The sequence below is a fragment of the Bos indicus genome, chromosome 21, assembly GCF_029378745.1.
Source record: "Bos indicus isolate NIAB-ARS_2022 breed Sahiwal x Tharparkar chromosome 21, NIAB-ARS_B.indTharparkar_mat_pri_1.0, whole genome shotgun sequence".
In the NCBI taxonomy this organism is placed as follows: Eukaryota; Metazoa; Chordata; class Mammalia; order Artiodactyla; family Bovidae; genus Bos; species Bos indicus.
The window spans coordinates 13,071,744-13,090,623 of NC_091780.1; the positions used below are offsets into that span (position 1 = coordinate 13,071,744).

The 18,880-nt window shown below is 46.3% G+C and overlaps 1 protein-coding gene across 6 annotated transcripts in view; it reads right to left on the reverse strand.

Annotated features, from left to right (window-relative positions):
• The window catches only part of MCTP2 (multiple C2 and transmembrane domain containing 2), a 260,113-nt gene that overhangs the window by 166,532 nt on the left and 74,701 nt on the right, over positions 1-18,880 (reverse strand). For all 6 annotated transcript variants that reach the window (XM_070775046.1, XM_070775043.1, XM_070775042.1 and 3 more), the window contains 2 exons: positions 15,058-15,120; positions 13,850-13,958 (listed from right to left, as the gene is read on the reverse strand). In XM_070775046.1, coding sequence (XP_070631147.1) covers positions 13,850-13,958; positions 15,058-15,120 — 172 coding nt within the window. The remainder of the gene's footprint in view (positions 1-13,849; positions 13,959-15,057; positions 15,121-18,880) is intronic.

Here is an 18,880-nt window from a genome sequence, read left to right on the forward strand (position 1 = left end):
TGCAACCCCATAGACGGCAGCCCACCAGGCTCCCCTGTCCCTGGGATTCTCCAGGCAAGAACACTGGAGTGGGTTGCCCTTGCCTTCTCCAATGGGTGAACATGGAAAGTGAAAGTGAAGTCATTCAGTCATGTCCGACTCTTAGCGACCCCATGGACTGCAGCCCACCAGGCTCCTCTGTCCCTGGGATTCTCCAGGCAAGGGTACTGGAGTGGGGTGCCACTGCCTTCTCCGAGAGCACAGTCTAGTTTTCTTAAAGAGAAGTAGGTTCAGGTCTAGCAGCCAGGTTCAAGCAGTGGATTCGGGTCCAGGAGAATTCCAAGCCGGGCTGCACCACTAAAATCGGATGAAGGGAACATGTATTCCCAGGATTGCTTTAACCCCTCCTTCTGCACGTGGGGGCCACATGCTTCTCTTCTTTTTGTACCCACCTCAGAAGAACAGGCTCCTCTTGGACCATCTAAGAGCCTTGCTGGCCATGTTTTCCCCCTTGGCACATCCGGGTTGAACTATTCCTGGGCTTTTCTCCCAGGGTGACTAACGCCCTCCTCCTGGGGAGCCCGGCACGTCTAACAGCCCGAGGACACCTTGGTCAAGGCTTGTCCACTGCTGGTCCCTGGCATGTCATTTACCAGAGTCACCAAATTCCGTTTATTGAAAGACCATCCCTCGGCCAACTCGCAGTGAGATCAAGGGTCGCAATTCACCACTGTTTCCAAAACTGGCTTATTTTAACTGTTTGTAAAGTTTTACCAAACCTGCTATTTTTCACTATTTATAAAGTTCGTATGGAATAAATAATGGGAATTAAGAGAGCTATGCAAAGCGAGCTCCTCTTGGGGTCTTCAGATCCTCCCCCTCTACCATGGCCCCCCAACTTCCTTCAGCTGACTCACCCCACCCCAAGACTCCTCTGCTTTCCCTACTCTCTGCCCCTCCCTAACTCTGTTACCTCTAACAGTCTCTCTCTTTCTGTTTTTGGTCATCCCTTTTCTGGGATCTTCAGCGTAAGCTGGGTCACTTCTGTTTCTTTTTATCATTTTTTTTTTTGACCTGAGACAAATTCAGTATTATTTAAGATGTTGTTTTGGCTTTGTCTTCATAGCCAATTAACTAATATGACCCAGAGACCTTCAAAAGGTGTTTTTTAAAGGTTTTCATCCAGTAACTTTATACACTAAATCTTATAAACAGATGGAGAAAAACACTGTCAATATGCTGACAAATTCAGTAAATGCGCCATTTGGTAAATGGATTACTGAACAGGTTGGCCCTTGCTGAAGTGGTCACTGGAAGAGGTGCCTGCACCCCACTTCTTGATCCCGTGATCAGAAACATGCAGAGATGTAAACTTCTGCTTAAAGACAGCATGCACAGTTGTCCCTGTAACACCAAAATAGGGGGAACCTGGGTAAAAGATAGAAGAAGGCATGACCACATAGAAAACAGGAGAGAAGAGCCAGGATATATCAATGTGAACAGAACTAAAAGCATGGGGGGACAAAAGGAAGTAAGAGTAAACCGGAAAGGCAATCAGCGCAGCTGTCTGAGGTCTCTGGTCAAGCCTCCTAGATCTCTGTGTATATCAGCTCTCAGTGTTTCAGAAACCCACGCTGACAAAGCGTATTGCAGCTACTGATGCCTTAACATTCTTTTTTTTATTCATAAAAATACTTGAAATGTCCCCAGCTCACAATACTGTTTAAGCATAATTTTAAGTCTAATGAAATGGACACCAGCCTTTACGGAAAAGGGACAACACTGCTGAAGTTCAGTATAACAACATTTACAGTAGGGGTGATCTCACTGAATCCTCCAAAAGCTGTGAAATAAACACCATTTATGTTGCCATTGTAAGGATGAGGATGGTGAGTGAGTTGCTAGACCCAAGCCTTAGTGTCAGACCCATTTCACTCTAACTTATTTTTTTAGTCACTCGGTTGTGTCCGACTCTTTGTGACCCCATGGACAAACCCAGCCAGGCTCCTCTGTCCATGGACTTCTCCAGGCAAGAATACTGGAGTGGGTCACCATTCCCTTCTCCAGGTAGCCATTCCCTTCCCAAACCAGGGATTGAACCCAGGTATCCTGCATTGCAGGCAGATTCTTTGTCATCTGAGTCACCAGAGAAGCCCCTACTTAAGTGCAGCCATACTTAATCCCCAAGCATAACTTCTGAAATTCTGATACTCCTCCCATCAAAAGGCAGGGTGCCTGCCCCACCCCATCACCTGGTCAACCACTTTAACCAATGCAGGGAGGTGAAAGTAACACTGTGTTCCTTGCAAGGCTGCGCTGTAACAGGTCACACGGCAGCCACCCTGTGCGCTGGACCTTCACATCTAGAGCCCCATGCTGTGACATAAGAAGGGTGAAGATTCTGAGAGCATCAGGCTGTGAGGAAGCCAGGCCTCATGTGTGACAGCCCTTCTCTTCCAAGCATACACCTCAGGTCCCCAACACGCATGTGAACAGGTGTTTTAGTCCTTGGACAACGAAGTCCCTGCAGTCAAGTCATGCCCTAAATCTCAAGTTTCCCAGGTGAGACCCCAGACCATGTGCAGCAAAGCCAAGCCACCCCTGTGGTGCTTCGTGCAAATCCATTCACCAGTCCTGGGCTGCTGAGATTGCAGGTAATTTGTTACATGCTGACAGTCTCTGGAATAACACCCCTCGCCATTGGCCATCATGTTCCCCACCTCACATGCAGCATGCTGGAAAAACCCAAGTTGTAATGGCGTGATGGAATTAGCTGCCCAGCGCTGTAGCCGACATCCAAATTAAACCACAAGGAAAATCACAGACACGTGGAGAGACACCCTCTGTGGACTTCAGCCTCCGTGCAAACCATGCACACACCCTTGAGCAGAACTCACCATAGCAACATCAGAACCCAACAAAAGAAGTAACAAGAACTACTCAAAACATAGCATGCCATGTTGCACATATTACATCAGTATGGGAATGAAAAAGACCCAACCAGTCCTTACAGAGAAATCCCATTCAACCAAATGGAAGGCATCAGATATTCAAGTCAATGGTTTTGGATGGGGAGGTGGAAAGGCTGTTTGTTACAAGCAGTGGACACAGGAAGCAGGCCTGTCTTACTCCAGGATCCTTCACAGAAATGGAGATGGGGTCCCACCGAAGGGACAGGTAACTAACCATCCAAAGCAGGGGAGGATGGCTACCTTCTGATCAACCAATGAGAATACAGTTGTTGTTTTGTTGCTAAGTCATGTCCTACTCTTGGTGACTCCATGGGCTGTAGCCCGCAAGGCTCCTCTGTCCATGGGATTTCCTAGGTAAGAAGAGTGGAGTGGGTTGTCTTTTCCTTCGGCAGGGAACCTTCCCGACCCAGGGATCAAACCCACATCTCCTGAATTGGTTAAGTGGATTCTTCACCACCGAGCCACCTGGGAAGCCCGGGAAGATACAGCGTCAGCAAGAAAAACCTCCAGAGAAGAGCTTAGTTGTGAGAATCCCTTAAGGGCTATGGGCGGGGAGGGCTTCCAGGTGGTCTGGTGGTAAAAAAAAACCCACCTGCCAATGCAGGAGACATGAGAGACACGGGTTCAATCCCTGGGTCAGGAAGACCCCCTGGAGGAGAGCACGGCAACCCACTGCAGTCTTCTTGCCTGGAGAATCCCACGGACAGAGGAGCCTGGCAGGCTACAGTCCACGGGGTTGCAAAGAGTCAGACACGACTGAGCTACTAACACACACTAACAGCTGTGGGGACAAAGACTGCCAACCGATGCCAGCCTGTATCTTAGTGGAAAGGGGGGAAAGCGAAGTCCATCCTGGTGAGATCAGGGCAGGCTACCAAAACCCCCCAAGTGGAGGAAATGTAACTGCTATCTGGATTTCAGGATGGGCACTTGCATCATTCTAGTTTCAACTTTGCTGCTGAATGTGCCTCTTTTTGAAGAAGCTGGCCAGATGTGTCTTGTTTCCTCCCACTCAAATATACCGATGAGGGCTTGCCACCTGGTGTTCAAGGGAGGGACTCCAACGCGAAGCAAAGCCCTAACTTTTGCAAAATAAAAAACTCGCTGTGACCTTTCGATACAGTCCAACTGCGACGTGGCGCTGGCACTGGAACAAGACCACACACCCACAGGAACCAAAGAGAAGTCCAAGAAGCAGACCCTCATGTGGCCTGCATCTTAAGACCCGATCAAAAGGTGGCCACCAAACCATTAGGGAAAGGAAAATTTAGTTCTAGTTAACTAAACAGCCATTTGGAAAGAAGTAAAACTAAGTTCTGACTCTAGGCCAGAAATCAAAATAAACCTGATACAAAGAGATAAGTGGAAAAACGGAAAAACCAGACAGAAAAGAGACTAAATATAGGTAATTGCATATTTCTCCCAAGAGAGAAAAAGCCTTTCAAGGTACGAAAACCAAGGATGAAACTCAACAGAATAAAATTGTAAGACTGGAAAAGATGTTTGCAACAAAAACTTCGTAAACAAAATTAAAAGGCAAGTGACAAGTTAGAAAAATATCTGTGAACATATCCAAAAACCACACGAATTAGTCACAGAGATGGGTGGAATTGGTTGTGTACAAAAGAGAAGCAAATCTCTCTTAAACAGATACATCTCAGGGACCAAATTTCTTCACACAAACAAACAGAACCAAGACGATACTTCTCTCTCAAAACTAACAGAGGTAATCTACACAGTGTAGGTGAGAAATGGGAAGTGCATAAATTGCATGCCCCTGGTGGGTGAGCCAAACAGGAGAGTTTCTCAAGAGCAAACTGGCAATTCTGTACAGAGAACCTCGAAATGTTCAGATCATGTGACCGAAACTATCCACTTTGCTGCAATAAATGACCTGCAAAGATACGGTCTGACACACAGCAACGTGTACGGTAGCATTATTTCTTAAACTCTGGAATGACAGCCTAATCGGGAATAGTAACTAAACAAAGAAGGGTATACTATTAAGTGTTTAATTTCTTTTCAAAGTAAAAAATTTATATAATACAGAAAAACATATGGGAGAAAACAACAGCAAATAATCAAGTTATTTGAAGCCAGATCCTATTTTACTTTAGAACTCAATGTTTTTTTTTTTTTTTTTAAATCAGGTCAGTGGAGAAGATTCAGTGAAACATTCCAACACCAAGGTTTTCCATGTTGGTTGCTATGAAACTTGAAGGATATTTTCTGAGTCACATTTAAGATGAAGAAAATAAAACCATCAATCCACAAGGGAGTTCTGACTCAAATACTGCACCACTAGAAACTAGTATTCTTTCATCCCTCTTTCACATCAGCAAGAAAGCAGGAACTGGTCTTGGAAAACACCCTGAACCATCCATCTGCCCTATTGGCAGCAGGCAGGGCATCGAGGGGTACAAATCTAAAGAGAAAAGCAAAAGGTATGCAAAAAGAGGGTCAAATTATTGAGAAATTGGGAAGAAATGCCATAATAACATTGGCAGCAATGCCACAAGTCACTGCCTTTCTCAGAGGGAAACAGAAATTAAACCCAAAGAGAAATAACTAGAACCAGACACAGCAACCGTCATAGCTCATGGTCCCGCACATGGGTTACGTCAGCCCCCCTCGGCCACTGTGCACAGCTGCGTCAGCCCCATCGCACACCCCCACATGCCCACCCACCAAGTTCAGCCCCACAGTCACGGCTGGACGGTGTCTGAGCTGGTTTCCAAACTCAGATGGTCGGTGCCCAGAGTCCATGACTCTGAACTGCTTTCCGGTGCCCCCAACACTTTCCATCCTAGTACAAGAAGGTCACTTTTGAAGGACACCACTGGGTATAGAGAAGAGACTGCTGAGGAGCTGGTCCAAGCCAACAGAGCTGCCCAGAGGCAGAGGGATGAAGCCTCAGGGTACCCCATTCACAGCACGCCTGCTGGGATGCTCCTCGGTACATGACACAGAGTTCTAGAAGCACCCCATCTATTCCCTAATCACATCTGCGATGAGGAGCATGTTTCTCTTCAGGTCAAATACAAGAGCATCCTTTCCTTTTTAAAGAAGAAACGCAGAATCATAAAAATAAAAATCAGCCTACAGATTCATCGGAAAGACTGATACTGAAGCTGAAGCTTCAATACTTTGGCCACCAGATGGGAAAAGCCGACTCATTGGAAAAGACCCTGATGCTGGGAAAGACTGAGGATAGGAGGAAAGGGGGACAACAGAGGATGAGATGGTTGGATGGCATCACCAACTGAATGGACCTGAGTTTGAGCAAACTCTGGGAGATAGTGAAAGACAGGGAAGGCTGGTATGCTACAGTCCATGTGGTTGCAAAGAGTTATACAACTTAGCAACTGAATGACCACAACTGATAAACTGCAAGAGATAAACAGAATTCAAATCAGAGGTAACCAAATGACTTGTCACCAAATCACAGGTGACATTTGAACATTTTAAGCAGTTTAGTAATTTATTGAACCCCTTTTGCAAGGCCAACTTTTCACACTAGTGGGAGATCTTCCAACACTCTCTTCCTTACAAAAGTACTTGATCCTGCTCTAAAAAACAAACAAAATAGAACTGGCCTCGTCTACCTAACCTGCATATAACCATTTCCTGGATGAATGAATGAGTCATGAATTTTCACTGCCTGAAACTCACAGCAAGAAGATGACCATGAGCCTTCAGCCCTACAGCTGTGTACCTCCCAGTGATGCTATGAGCCCTGAGCCGCAATGGCCTTTTCCTTCCCTTTTGCAATACTGCAAAATAGCCACCAGAGGGCATCAACAACCTAATATGCCGCTGCTGCTGCTGCTGTTGCTGCTGCTGGTTCACGGCAAGGATACTATGTAACTGCTTTCACATCCATGGAAAGTAAAAGGATTTCACTCCACAGGCTGTTATTTTCAGGAATTAATGCTCCAGGATGTAAACATGGAGGGGAGCATTTTTCCAAAGAGGCCGGCCCATGTCACATGGTGCTCATGCCAGGTCTAGGAAACACGGCTGCTGGCATTAGCAATGTCAGTTTGAGGACACCAAAATATATTCCTGCTCACACTACTTTTCATGGGAAACTGAGCCAGGGTTCAACTCTCACTGTCTATCAACCAAACTATGAAGCAGTCAGACTTAAAATGAATTGATCCTATCACATTTCCTTCTGCTTTACCAATCTCAAAATTATAGACCCCTAAGAGTTATTACCACAGGGGCTTGTTTCTCTGGTGGTAAAGAATCCGCCTGCCAATACAGGAGGCACGGGTTCAATCCCCGGGTTGGAAAGATCCCACGGAGAAGAAAATGGCAACCCACTCCAGTGTGCTTGCCTGGAAAATCTAATGGACAGAAGAGTCTGGTGGGCTACAGTCCTAGGGTTGCAAAAGAGCTGGATATGACTTAGTGACTAAGCACCACCAACAAAGAGTTACCAGAAAATGCCTCAGAGAACTTAAAATGGGTGTCTGGTTAGGTCAAAGACAATATAATCTGTAGAAACTCCCCCCGCTCAAAAACAAAAAAAAAAGAATATAAATGGAAAATATAAAAAAAGAGTAAAAGGAAAATATAAGAGTAAAACGAAGAAGATGGGAGGAGGAAGAGGCGTAGAAAGGCAGAGCAAAGGAAAAGTTAATGTCAGAAAAGGAGGGAAGCTGGGACCGACAGACAGGTGACAGGGAGTAACCAGGACAGGGCAGACAGCGAAGACAGGCTGAGGCTGCTCCTCAGAGACGGCTCAGGGAGGTGGGCTCAAGGCGGTGCCGAGGCCTCTGACAGCGTCCGAGAAAGGCTCAGTCCCAGGAAGACCACTGGAGCAACACGGGCTGCCCAGGGTCAGGGGAAAGGCTGCCTAAAGAGCACGGAACTCGCCAACAGTGGGCCAAGTGGAGACAGATTCGAAGGACCGTGTGTCAGGGAGTGGAAGAAACATTCCTGAGGAAAATACGCTGTAAGAGGCAATTTCCTCAACGTGGCCACACTTGTAAAGCGACCACCTTAAAACCTGTCAGTGCTCCATGATACGACCCTTACGTCCACGGGGACTCACGGACAGACAGGCATGTCCGTGACCACGAGGTGACTCTAGTCACTCACTAAGTCCAGTTCTCTTTAATGAGCTCTGGGTTCTGCTGGGTTTCCTCAGTGTACACACACACACACACACACACTACACACACCACATACACACACACCCCACACACACACCCCCCACACACACCCCACACACATGTACCCCCCACACACACACCCCCCCACACACACACACCATACCACACACACCACACACACACACACCACACACACACACACACCTCACACACACATACCCCACACACCACACACACACACACACCACACACACCACACCCACATACCACACACACCACACACACATACCACACCCACACACACCCCACACATCACACCCACACACACACCACACCCACACACACCACACCCACATACCACACACACACACCACACACACACATACACACACCATACCAACACACACATGCACACATATACACACCACACCACACCCACACACACACACACATACACCCCACACCCCTTATCTATATATTTTGTACGAGGAATAGAGTCGTTGACAGCTGAAGCCCCTGGGATGTTCCGGGTGGTGACTACATAACAGTGCATGCCTGACACCATTGCTAAGCCTGGGCATAGTTCAGAGTTAGCAACCTCGTAGTATAACAAACTTTATCCAGAAAAATCTCAAAATCCCACCTCGATCTACTTAACAAACCAGCCCTGTGCCTGGGACAGAGAAGTAAGAAATTTAGATAAAGTGTTCACAGCACTCTTTACACCAGGGAAGGCCTGTTCCTGGGAGGCTCCCCTCACTGTTTCTGGATGGGCCCAGTGACCAAGGGTCCAGTCCTCAATCATAAATGCTGGAGGGAAATATCCTTTCCTGAGATAAATATGATATTTCACTTTACTGTGAAAATATACCAGTGAAAATATACAGGGCAGGGGGCGGGGGCAAGACTTCTTACCGCTCAACATCTCTAGACTTCTCTGCAGTATTACATGTCACCTTACTGAGATGCTTTCTAGACCCTTCATTTGAAAACATGAGCTTCACAACTTGGATCACACCTCCTCAACAGCTCATACCTCCTTATTTTAAATAAAGATGTACTTTGCTACTCTCAAGAGCAGTTTCTTCAAGGGAAATATCCAAAATCAGATCAGAATATTCTAGATCAAGGTCAACAAATTTTGGACAAGGATCAAATCCAGCCTAGTGTACAGCTGCATTGGAAAACGGTTATGTCCACTGATTTACACACTGTCTATGGCTGCGTGCATGCTAAGCTGCATCAACTCATGTCTGACTTTGCGACTCCACGGACTGTAGCCCGCCAGGCTCCTCTGTCCATGGGATTCTCCAGGCAACAATACTGGAGTGCCCTCCTCCGGGGGATCTTCCCGACCCAGGGATCAAACCCGTGTCTCTTACATCTCCTGTCCTGGCAGGCGGGTTCTTTACCACCAGTGCCACCTGGGAAGCCACGCTGTTATCACACTTCTTGTTCTCAAATCTCCCAACTACATTTTAGGACAAGCTGCATCGTGCCCGTTCTGCAGATGGGTACATTCCATTTCCGAGTGAGTGAGTTGCCATAGGAAATCACAAGCCAGGAAGTGGACTGTCACACCCCAGTCCTCTTCTTGACCCCCAGAGCCACCCACTCTGCCAAGACCCGCCACAGCCACTGCCTCCCTGCAAGGCCCCGATGAAGTCTCTATACCTCAATCACCTGAACTAGGACTCCTGCTAAATGGGTTGAAGCTGGTGATCTGTGTGACATTTTAAAATTGTATATATGTCTTGTCTTTTTCTTTTCCGGACTTATCACCAGGTCCCATGTCTTGAAGGCCAGAACTTAAGTTGGATTTCCCTAATGAAGAACTAAAATGCTTTAGAAGCATTGTGTGTATAAACCACCAGTCTGGCCACGGGGTTGCAAAGAATTGGACATGACTGAGCAATGCAACACGTGGCACTGCAGGACATATGAAGATCAATAAAGTGGTCACCCCGCTAATGCAGTACCAATGTTAACAGGGAGGATCAACCATTCATCCCACTAAGGTCTGTAGAGGTAAAACATTCATAGCACTGAGATGACAAGGAGCTTGTGTCTGTGAAGAACATAAAAGACTAGATAGAAGTTCCATTTGAACAGATCTTGAAGGACATTTAGTATTGAAACATTCAGCTACTGATCTTATATCCAGAAAATCAGAGACCTTGGGATCAGTTCAGTTCAGTTCAGTCACTCAGTTGTGTCCAACTCTTTGCAACCCCATGAACTGCAGCACACCAGGCTTCCCTGTCCTTCACCAACTCCCAGAGTTTACTCAAACTCAAGTCCATCTTGTTGGTGATGCCATCCAAGCATCTCATCCTCTGTCATCCCCTTCTCCTCCTGCCTTCAATCTTTCCCAGCATCAGGGTCTTTTCCAATGAGTCAGTTCTTCGCAACAGGTGGCCAAAGTATTGGAGTTTCAGCTTCAGCATCAGTCCTTCCAATGAATATTCAGGACTGATTTCCTTTAGGATGGACTGGTGGGATCTCCTTGCAGTCCAAGGGATATAGAATACATAGTGTAAATTTCATCACATCACAATGCTCTTTGTACCTAATTATGTTAATTAGGTGAATACCAAATTAAATTATGTTCAGAGAATACAAATTAAGTAAGAGAGCAAATGTATAATGAGGTCCAGCCCCAGGAAAAGAAAACGTTATATCTAAGACAGGACTGAAACTCTCTGTACCAGGAGAAGCACGCGTTTCTGCTCGCCTGCCTCGGCTCAGTGCCTGGAGCAGAGGTCCTCACAGCATGGTTTCTGGGCCAGCTGCATTGTGATTGCCTGGGAACCTGTTAGAACTGTAAGTTCTCGGGCACCGCATCAGACATCCTCAATCAGAAACCTCTGCGGGTGGGCAATGCGTATTTTCACAAGTCCTCTAGGCTGCTCAGACATTCACTCAATTTTGGAAACTACTGGTCCAAAGGACTGCATTGGATAAAATTCTGAGTTGGGCTCCATAGAAAACATTGTCAGACCGATTAGACATGATAGACATGTGCCCTGCCTCCACACAAAGGAGCCAGGGCACAGGTGCAAAGAGTATGATCCCTGCAGAAACCAACAGTGGGCGTCCAAAGTGCCCTGATCACACCCTAATACCTGTGAAAATCAAGCAGTAATGAATGCAGTCACAAACACTTTCTGGGAGGGGATGTTTTCTTAATGGATAATGATTAACCTTCCCAATAAATAAAAGAGACAGGAACAGTTACTACCGGTTATAAAAGACACAGGTGCTAGAACAGGTTATGACCTAGACTCCTTAGTAGGTATTTATCTTTGGATTATATTAGGTGTACAAAAGATAAAGCCAACCTGTCATCTGATGTTTAGCTCTGATGAAACCATAATGGCAGAGATGACTATGATAGGGTTAGAGCACAGACCCCAGCCTCTCCTTTGGCCCTGAAGCAGTGAGGTGTGGAGTAGCTCCGCATAAACCTTATTGTTTCGGTCCTTTTCTGATGCAGGCAATGGTTTCTCCATCATTTGCCAACTTTACTGAGCATCTATTGGGTGTCTGCTGTAAGTGTACCAGTGTGATACAGCAAGGCTGGTGTGGCCAGACCACTCACACAGATAAGGGATCAAACAGCGAGAACAGATGGCAAAACCGGAAAAGGGGGAGCTGGTCCTGGAAGAAGTCCAAGGTCTGGGCACATCTCCAAAGTGACAGACTTTTGGAGTGTTTCAAAAATTCAGAACAGGACACGTATTTTACAGGTTTACAGCACTTTCTTTCAAGTCAGGTTAAATGAACTCTCTGTGGAACATATTTCTAATCTCCAGATGAGTTGTCCCCAGTCAAGCTCTAAAATGATCACCATTTCATGGAAGCATCCACCAGATACCGTGGGTTCCCAAAAAGAATTGGGATATTCGTGGGTGGGCAGTTACCTGACTCTGGTTTATGATCATGTCCCTCAGATGTGATTCCAGGTACGAAATGCTATCTACCCCAAACCTTTCAAAATAACCTTAAGAGAGCTACCTAATACAGCACAGACATTTTATAATAAGAGTACACAATACCACTACCCAAGAAGTTGCACAATTGATAGATAAGAAATTATAACTTTGATAGAAACACTATTTCCCAACAAGGAGAGAATGAGATTTGTTCACTATTTTGAAATCCTGAGACATTACAATAAGAAAGAGCTAATTTTGTTTTAAAAAAACTCCACCCTAAAAGATGGTAGTCTACTGAGATCAGGTGGATGGAAGACACCACACTCCTAAACGGGAGCAGTAGAAAGAAAGTCACAGCACAAAAAGTTTCAGGGACAGAGGTGAGACAAGAGGATAGGATGGCAGGAAAACCAGGGACGCTCCAAGCGTCACAGCAACAGAGGCAGGAAGCAGAAAGTGGCCCGAGCAAGTACCAGCGTGACTGGTTGGCACAGCACACAGAGCAGCTGGGCGGGCCAGCACTGCCCTGTTCCTCTGGGGCTGAGCCGTGATCAGCAAAGGCACTTGCAAGCAGGAATGGTGAGCATGGGCACGAAGGCAGAGAGGAAGGCCTTCCATGACAGGGGAGAACCAGGAGCTGCTGGTAACTGAGAGGGATGGGAAGGACCTGGCCTCAAGGACTGGCTCTCCCTGTCCAGATGCACTCCACTGCTGCTCCGTGAAGACAGGACACGGTACCCCAAAACAGCATCTACAGACGGCAACAGGGACACATAAACAAAAAGAGGAGTGGAAAGCACAGCAAGAGGACCTCCAAGGGAGGAAGTGCCAAGCAGGAGATTTTTAATGTATACTTAACGCTCTCAAAGCTGACGGCAATATCCTATGTGTGAAACAAACACGCTGTGTGCTCAGTCACTGCAGTCGTGTCTGACTCTTTGCAACCCTACGGACTGTAGCCCGCCAGGCTCCTCTGTCCATGCGATTCTCCACCAAGAATACTGGAGCGGGTTGCCATGCCCTCCTCCAGGGGATCTTCTCAACCCCGGCAGAGATCAAACGCACATCTCCTGAGTCTCCTGCACTGCAGGCAGATTCTTTACCACTGAGCCCCCAGGGAAGCCCAAAACAAACATAGACTGTTCTAAACAATTTTTTAAAAAGACAACTCAAAACATGAACAGAATAGCACAATGGTCATAACAATTAATGAGAAAATGAGTGAGCTGGAAGGCCCAGCTAAGGAATTCTTCCTGAAAAAAAAAAGTAATGATAATAATGAGAATGAAAGGTAAGAGACAGAGAAGACAGACAGAAGGGTGACCCTTCCCTCTTTTCATAGCTGTTCCAAAATAAGAGTAGAGAGGAACCAGCAAAAACCCAAAGAAAGACACAAAATTCTTTAGAATAAAAAGACTGCACCTTCTAGACAAAATAAATGAAAAAAGATAACAAAGGAAAAACAGATATATCCTTCTCCAGGGGGATCTTCCTGACCCAGGGATCGAACCTACATCTCCTACATTGCAGGTGGATTCTTTACCACTGAGCTACCAGGGAAGCCCCATAAAGCACTTATAGCGATGTTTCCGTCTACAGCTTTATGTGGTTATTCATATTTGATGATGATTATTAATATAATCAGAGAAAAGGATGGTAAGATTTTATGTGTTTCAATAACTCACTGCAAATACCTTAATACTTGGAGAAATTTAGATTGAGAGCTCCAGTCTACCACCAGCCGTGCTGAGACAGAAAAGGCTGACTCGCAGGCTTGACAGAGGGTAGAGACGAAGAGGTCCCCAGGTTACCGACAGCGCACAGGGCCAGGCCTTACCACAGCGATCCCGGACCACCAGGTTCCGACCTTCCTTCAGGTGGATGGTGAGGAGGTAGGCAAAAGGGCTGGGCAGGTTACTCAAGCCATCGCCAGCTTCCCTGAGACCCTGCACAGATGGAGAAGTAAGTGAAGTCAGTTGTCTTGGGCCCGAGAACAGAATGTGGAAATGCTTCTTCATTTAAGCAAAAAGGATGCTTGCGATCATGGCAAATCTTCTAGCATCATCCTCCAGCCCAACCTACTTCGATGCTTACCCTGTTCTTTATCTTTCTCCCAGAGGGATTCTATGAGAATTCATGACAAGAGTTTTGAAATATTAACTTTTCAAGAAGAAGTATTAATAGATAAGTTGCATGCTGACAACTGACATCCCCTTAAACTCACTCATGTCCTGCAGGATCCTTGATCCTACAGCTTCCGGTGGAGCATCTAGAGAGGACTCAGCACGCAGAGGTCCAGCCATGGGGTGGGCTCCCACGGGCCTGGTCCACACCTCCAAGCTCAGATGTGGGATGTCTCCCTCCTCTTCTCCCCTTGCCCACCACCCCTCACCAGTTCACGTGTAATAGAAAGATTCTAGTTCACGACGACTCAGATGACAGCCTGCTGATCCACAGCCACTAACACATGTCCCTCCCTGGGTCCCCACAGGAGACACTTCCTCTCTGGGCCATATTTTTCTTTCATATGAGAGTCTCACCTCTCCCAAGTTCCCTTCCCTTTCCAGGAACACAGCAACTTCTATAAGCCATTATATCAAATTCGAGTCTGTTTCTGAATATTTATTAACTGAATCCAATTCAGGTTTTGGAAAGAGCAAAGGTGTGTCTTTGGGAAGAAAACGTACAGATAAAATGATGTGTTGTTCACTTATTTGACTTTCAATTTATCGATCTGTGGCTAAGTCACTCTCAACCTGCCTTCTTTTCAAAGTTTCTTGGTCCACATTTCAAAGCACTTCAAAATGGCTTTGTCTCCTGCACCATCTCCTTCATTCTCATGGCTCTGTATTTTTAGAAGAATCTATTCCACTCTGACAAATCAATAGACACTGAATTCATCTTTTCCAGCCAGAATTTGCAGGGCCTGTCTTTGTGGGTGACTACAGTTCCACATCCTTTAGAAATAAAAAGAGGCAAAGATCCAAACATTTGATAGGAAATATTTATAGTACTTAGTGCTTGTTTTTAAGGAATGTCACTTACAGATTGCTCTTCAGAATGTTGAGATGTCAGAGCAGCATTCAGATCACCACTTCCACAGAGCTTCTGTCAACAAGAAGAAAAAAAAGAATAACAACCCTGCTTTAAAAAAGCAAAAGAATATCCACCCACAAGGATACCCTTTATCAAGTCTTTCCCTTTGAAGCTTCCATTTGCATATTCAGTTTCAGATGTGCGGGCTGCCTTCCAGAGCGTGTGGTGAGTCTTGGCAGTAAAAGGCTGACTCACTGGAGTCCATGAGGCTGCAGCCTCTGCCCTCTTAGTCACTGATCAGCATGTAAATAAGGCCAATTCTAATCTCCTGTGGGGCAGCCAGCACATCTGTAGTTCACTCAAGTCATCAGCGTGCCAGCAGCTTTGTCCCAGGGGAGGACCAAGGGCCATCCTGCCAGGTCCCTCCATCAGGGACCTGCCTAGACCCCGGCCATAAAGGAGAAAAGGGTAGAACAGGTACCAGAGACCTGAGCTCATCAGTCAGGTAGGACCCATTTCAAACGTGATCAAAAAGATGTTCCTCCAACCATAACCTCATGAACAAGAACCAGTAAGGAAATGCAAGTTCTCTACAAACGATCTCAGATGGGGAGGTGTCTATATTTCCCAATTTAAATATGCCTCCAATAACCAGGAAATGATGCCAAGGGGCAATGACGTGAGTATGACTCAGCAGTAAGTATGGGACACAGTAGACATCTGCACTCTTATCAGCTTTCTCTGTACAAGTGTGAGGTCCCCAGGAGCTCTGGGATTCTATGAAGGTTCTGGGCTCGATGTGAGGCTAGATGCCTACGTGAAAAGGCACAGACAGTGGAAGGGAAATGGCAAAAGGCCTCCCAGCACTTGGGGTGTGTCCCCATTTGTTGGACCCATTGGCTGGGGCTCATTTCCTGTGGGAAAACGCGATTTCTCCCTCCAAACAAGGCTGAGTAACTCTGAAGTTGTGGGTAAATTTACACACAGGCAGAGATTGCTCAGATGACCCTGAAGCTGGTGACCCTGAAGGGGTGAAGGTGAGGACCAGATGCACTGTGGTCATTGATCCTTGGCACAGCAGGCTCAATTCAGAGAGCCTGCCTGGATGGAAGGCAGACTGGCTCCAGGACACTGCCTCTCTCTCTCCCTCTCTTTCGAGTGGAGCTTAGGCAAACAGTACCTGAATTCTAGAGCAAAAGGGCATTTCTTCAGATGGTACAAGGGCCAATCAAGGGCTGCAAACAAGCAGGGGCTTTCTGGTCCACCCCCTGTAAACATACTGACACCACCAAGTGCTACAGGAATGAGCCCCGATCATGTCACGTGGGGCCTCGTAAGCCTCACCAGCGAGCACAGGGGTACTCCTATAGATGTCTGCACCTGAGCATCTCCCTCACCAGCGAGCACAGGGGCGCTCCTACAGATGTCTGCACTGGAGCGTCTCCCTCACCAGCGAGCACAGGGCACTCCTACAGATGTCTGCACCGGAGTGTCGCCCTCACCAGCGAGCACAGGGGCGCTCCTACAGATGTCTGCACCTGAGCGTCGCCCACACCAGCGAGCACAGGGCGCTCCTACAGATGTCTGCACTGGAGCGTCGCCCTTACCAGCGAGCACAGGGGCGCTCCTACAGATGTCTGCACCTGACCTTCTCCAATCACATCTGCCTCTTCTCCCAGTCTTAGTCAAATGTCCCTCAACTGTGAATACATTTCATTCAGGACCCAGGGTCATGGCAGGCACAAGGACCTTGCTCTAAGGACCCTAGCACTTCAGTCACTGGAAGCCCCAACTGTGGAGGGACCACGACCACCCATCTCTCCCAGTGTGAGCTTGACCCCGGTAGCAGACAAGGAAAGGAGCAGCTGGGCCTCCCGTCACCTCTCGTCTGGTTGGTTAACATCTACTTGTGTTATGTGTAAAATGACACCCAGGAGAGCGAGACAGGACAGCCTGCGGGCTGCTTTATGAGGACGATCAATATATTAAACTCAACTCTCTCAAGTTCAGAAGATGTCTCCTCATGTCTTTTACACTATGGCATTCCCCCACAGTCATCTCCTGGAAGCTGAGCAATTCCTCCTCTACCTGATCTGCAAAACCAACAATGGCCCAATCAGGTCTTCATGTGCAGAACCAACAAGTAACATCTGCTGTGTGATCACCCTGTTAGTGTCTCCAGTTTCATGAAACAAATCAACACTCCACTGAATCAATCCTATTTGAAGGCAGTTCTGCAAAACCACTGCCACTGGGATCAGAATTCCTGTTTAGAGTGAGTGATTATGAACTGAGTAACAGGGGGCCCAGTATCTTCCACGACCCAACAGGAGAGAGAATGTTCCCTAAGAAGCAGCATTCCTCAACCAGCACACCTACACACTCTCCCAAGAGAGCCCTCCCTGCACTTAATGGTAACTGATGAAGTGACAGCTAATGATAACGCTCATGGAGTGACAAATGAGCCCACATCATCACCATCATTTACATGCTATCAGAAACGATCACGGGGCTTTCCTTCAAATACACGATAAGTCTTCCGCTTAGAATAACATGGAAATTAAATGTGAAGAATGACATTAATTCAATATGATGGCTGGTTTTACTCACAGAAAAGTCACAGAACTTAAAGTTATGGTTCCCATGGCCCCTGTAACTGTCACCCGTTGTATATACCCACCAAGGAAGGAAAGTGATCACCATAAAGAAGACAGGAAAGGCCTACAGAAGCAAGGGAGGACCGGGTTACAGCCGCTGGGGGACACATAACTGAACATTTCCTTACGCTCTGCATGGAGCCAAAGGATTTATTCATTGAGTAAAAACTGCATTATTTTCAGCTTTTTTGTAAACCAACTAACAAGTTGGTAACTTTTTCATTAAAAAATTACAATTAGTATTTTTCTTGTAGGAATACTTGGTATCTGCCATCTTGAGATTTTTGTTGTTGTTCTCAACAAGCATAATCAAGCACTCTAATTTTTCTTTTCAAATTTTACTTTAAAAAAGTTAACACATAGTGAAACTGGCTTCTTACATGTGAGTATAGTATGATGACATTTTAATACACGTATGTATTCATGTAACTACCACCAGTATTAGGACACAGAACAGTTCCCCCCCAAAAAAATCCTGCATGTGATCCGACTGTGATCCAGGTGTTCCCTCTCCCGACTCCATGGCAGTCACTGACCTATTCTTACCCTACAGCTTCATCTTTTTTCAGAATATCATACGTATGCAAACTTTTGACACTGGCTAACACTGAAACCTGTATGCAGGTCAGGAAGCAACAGTTAGAACTGGACATGGAACAACAGACTGGTTCCAAATAGGAAAAGGAGTACATCAAGGCTGTATATTGTCACCCTGCTTATTTAACTTATATGCAGAGTACATCATGAGAAACACTGGGCTGGAAGAAGCACAAGCTGGAATCAAGATTGCTGGGAGAAATATAAATAACTGCAGATATGCAGATGACACCACCCTTATGGCAGAAAGTGAAGAAAACCTAAAGAGCTTCTTGATGAAAGTGAAAGAGGAGAGTGAAAAAGTTGGCTTAAAGCTCAACATTCAGAAAACTAAGATCATGACATCCTGTCCAATCACTTCATGGCAAATAGATGGGGAAACAGTGGCTGACTTTATTTTTCTGAGCTCCCAAAATCACTGCAGATGGTAACTGCAGCCATGAAATTAAAAGACACTTACTCCTTGGAAGGAAAGTTATGACCAAGCTAGACAGCATATTAAAAAGCAGAGACATTATTCTGCCAACAAAGGTCCGTCTAGTCAAGGCTACGGTTTTTCCAGCAGTCATGTATGGATG